At 41.4% G+C, this 2,063-nt stretch overlaps 1 protein-coding gene across 1 annotated transcript; it reads right to left on the bottom strand.

Moving 5' to 3' along the window:
• Positions 1–243: 243 nt before the first annotated feature.
• Positions 244–1,999, bottom strand: CSUI_008347 (calcium binding egf domain-containing protein; the record flags this gene model as incomplete). The annotated part of the gene is made up of 2 exons (XM_068068481.1): positions 244–540; positions 1,481–1,999. Coding segments are annotated over 2 exons (816 nt in total), but the record flags the coding sequence as incomplete, so codon positions are not given.
• Between the last annotated feature and the right edge of the window lie 64 nt (positions 2,000–2,063).

A 2,063-nucleotide genomic window follows, 5' to 3' on the forward strand; every position in this document is an offset into this window, starting at 1 on the left:
AAGAAAAAACAGACAGACAGAGATATTAAAGAGAGATAGAGAGAGAGAGGAAAGTTGGAGAAAGGGACGTGAACAGCCACAGCGTAACTACAGTCGCAATAGAAAGAAGGAGAGAAAGAGAAGGAGAAGAAGAAGATGGAAGGGAAGGAGAAGAAGAAGAAATGAGACATAGAGAAAGATGGTGTTGCCGTTGGAGAGTTCGATCGACCGAGCGGGTGTCTAGTAGACATGACTGGCTTACTCGGGTGTATCACATGGAGGGTCGCAAACACCATCAGCTAGCCATACAGCTCGACAAGAAGAAGAAGAAGAAGACGAGGAGGTGTCTACTTTGTTTTTCCCCTGCGAACTATCTCCAGACTCAGATGTGTATGCAGAAGAAGAAGAAGAAGAGAAGAAGAGAGAAGAAACATAGGAAGAAAAAGAAGAATTCGAGGTGGTAGAGGTATCTTGATTCTTCTGAGCCTCTTCAATAGGAAGAGAAAGGACAAATCCAGCTCGAGATTGAGAGATACTCTGCATGACAAAACCTAACACATCCTGTACATACACCCGAAAAGAAGAGGAAGAAGAAGAAAAGAAGATGAAGAGAGGGGCAGCACACACAAAGCAAGCATAAAAAGAAATACGACCCAGAGGAGAAGGAGAAGAGGCGAAGACGTAGAGTTAGAAAGAGAGAGAGAGAAAGAAACATTCTTGGATGACACAGAAAGCAGGAAACCGAAGAGAGAAGTGGAAGCTAATGCTTTTGAGATACCTGTGGGTAAATAGAAGTATAAAGTTATCTCTTCGTATGTATATGTTGAATGCTGTCCTTCCTAAAGTGTAGGAGGGGTCTTCTGATGTGGATGTATCGAGTCTCTCCTCAAGTGTCTAGACACCTCATGCCCCCTCATCTTCACGGTTCTTCCCGTTAGACAGATACCACTCGTTCTTATCATGAAAGAAAAAGAAGAAGAAGAAGAGAATAATTTAGATCGTTCTCGCAGGCAACCGAAGAAAAAGAAGAAAAGATCATTCATATTAATACTTGTATGTGAGACAAAAGAGGGGTGGTCACATCCCATGGCTCGCATGAAGAAGAGAGAGTTAGAAGGTTTTCTTTCTAGTGTATGTACACCTCAACATTCCTTTGATATCAGTCATGGAGCCTCGGAAAAGAAAGAATAGAAAGAAAAAAAAGAAAGAAAGGCATGTAAGAAGAAGAAACACTAAGAGAGAGTGAATGAGAGAGAGGAAAAGAGAAGATGAAACAGATCTTTCTTCTTCTTTTTCTTCTTCTCTGACTTCCCTGCATCTTTTCATCTTGTTCTGAAAAGAGAAAGAAAGAAAGACTTCGGTCGCATGCCTATCCAGTTGACTAAATGAATGCTAATCTGTTTCACGATCTACTACTACTACTACTAATACTAGTGATCGTCAGGTGTATATACACCAGATCATCCCCTTCCGGTTCGTTCTATTTCACCGTCCCACCTACCCTACTCTCGTCGACTTCTTGTTTTTTTCTTTCTTTCTCCTGAGCCATCTTGACATTAGTTTCCTGCCCCTTCTTGTTGTTCTTTCTGTGCCTTTCTTCTTTATCGTCATCGTCTTCTTCTTTTTCTTCTTTTCTTGTCATCTTGTCTCTCTTCTTCTGTTTCCGATACTTGTTTGCATACTCACTTCTCTTCATAGAGATAACTTCGAGCTTCCCCACATCTTCATCCTCTCCCCAGAGAAACCACGCCTCTCCTCCCACCTCTTCCATCACGATTTTAGTCCATTGCTTTCTACCTCTCTTCTTTGTCTTCTTTATCTTCTTCTCTTCTTCATCTCTCCGACTTTCTCCTCCTCTTTGCGTCGTTCTCTCTTCTTCTTCTTCTAGATAAGAGGGCCGGTTTAATGAGGTGTTAGATAAGCCGGTAGATCTATCTTGACTTGTAGATGATAAAGAAGAAGAAGAAGATACAGAAGAAGAAGAAGCTTCATTGCGGGGAGAAGGCTCTGAAGAATTCTCTTCATCTTTGTGCTTCTTCTTTTTCCTTTGTTCTTCCTTCCCTTTCTCATTATCTTTCTTTCTT

This window comes from Cystoisospora suis (genome assembly GCF_002600585.1).
Source record: "Cystoisospora suis strain Wien I chromosome Unknown contig_4649, whole genome shotgun sequence".
In the NCBI taxonomy this organism is placed as follows: Eukaryota; Apicomplexa; class Conoidasida; order Eucoccidiorida; family Sarcocystidae; genus Cystoisospora; species Cystoisospora suis.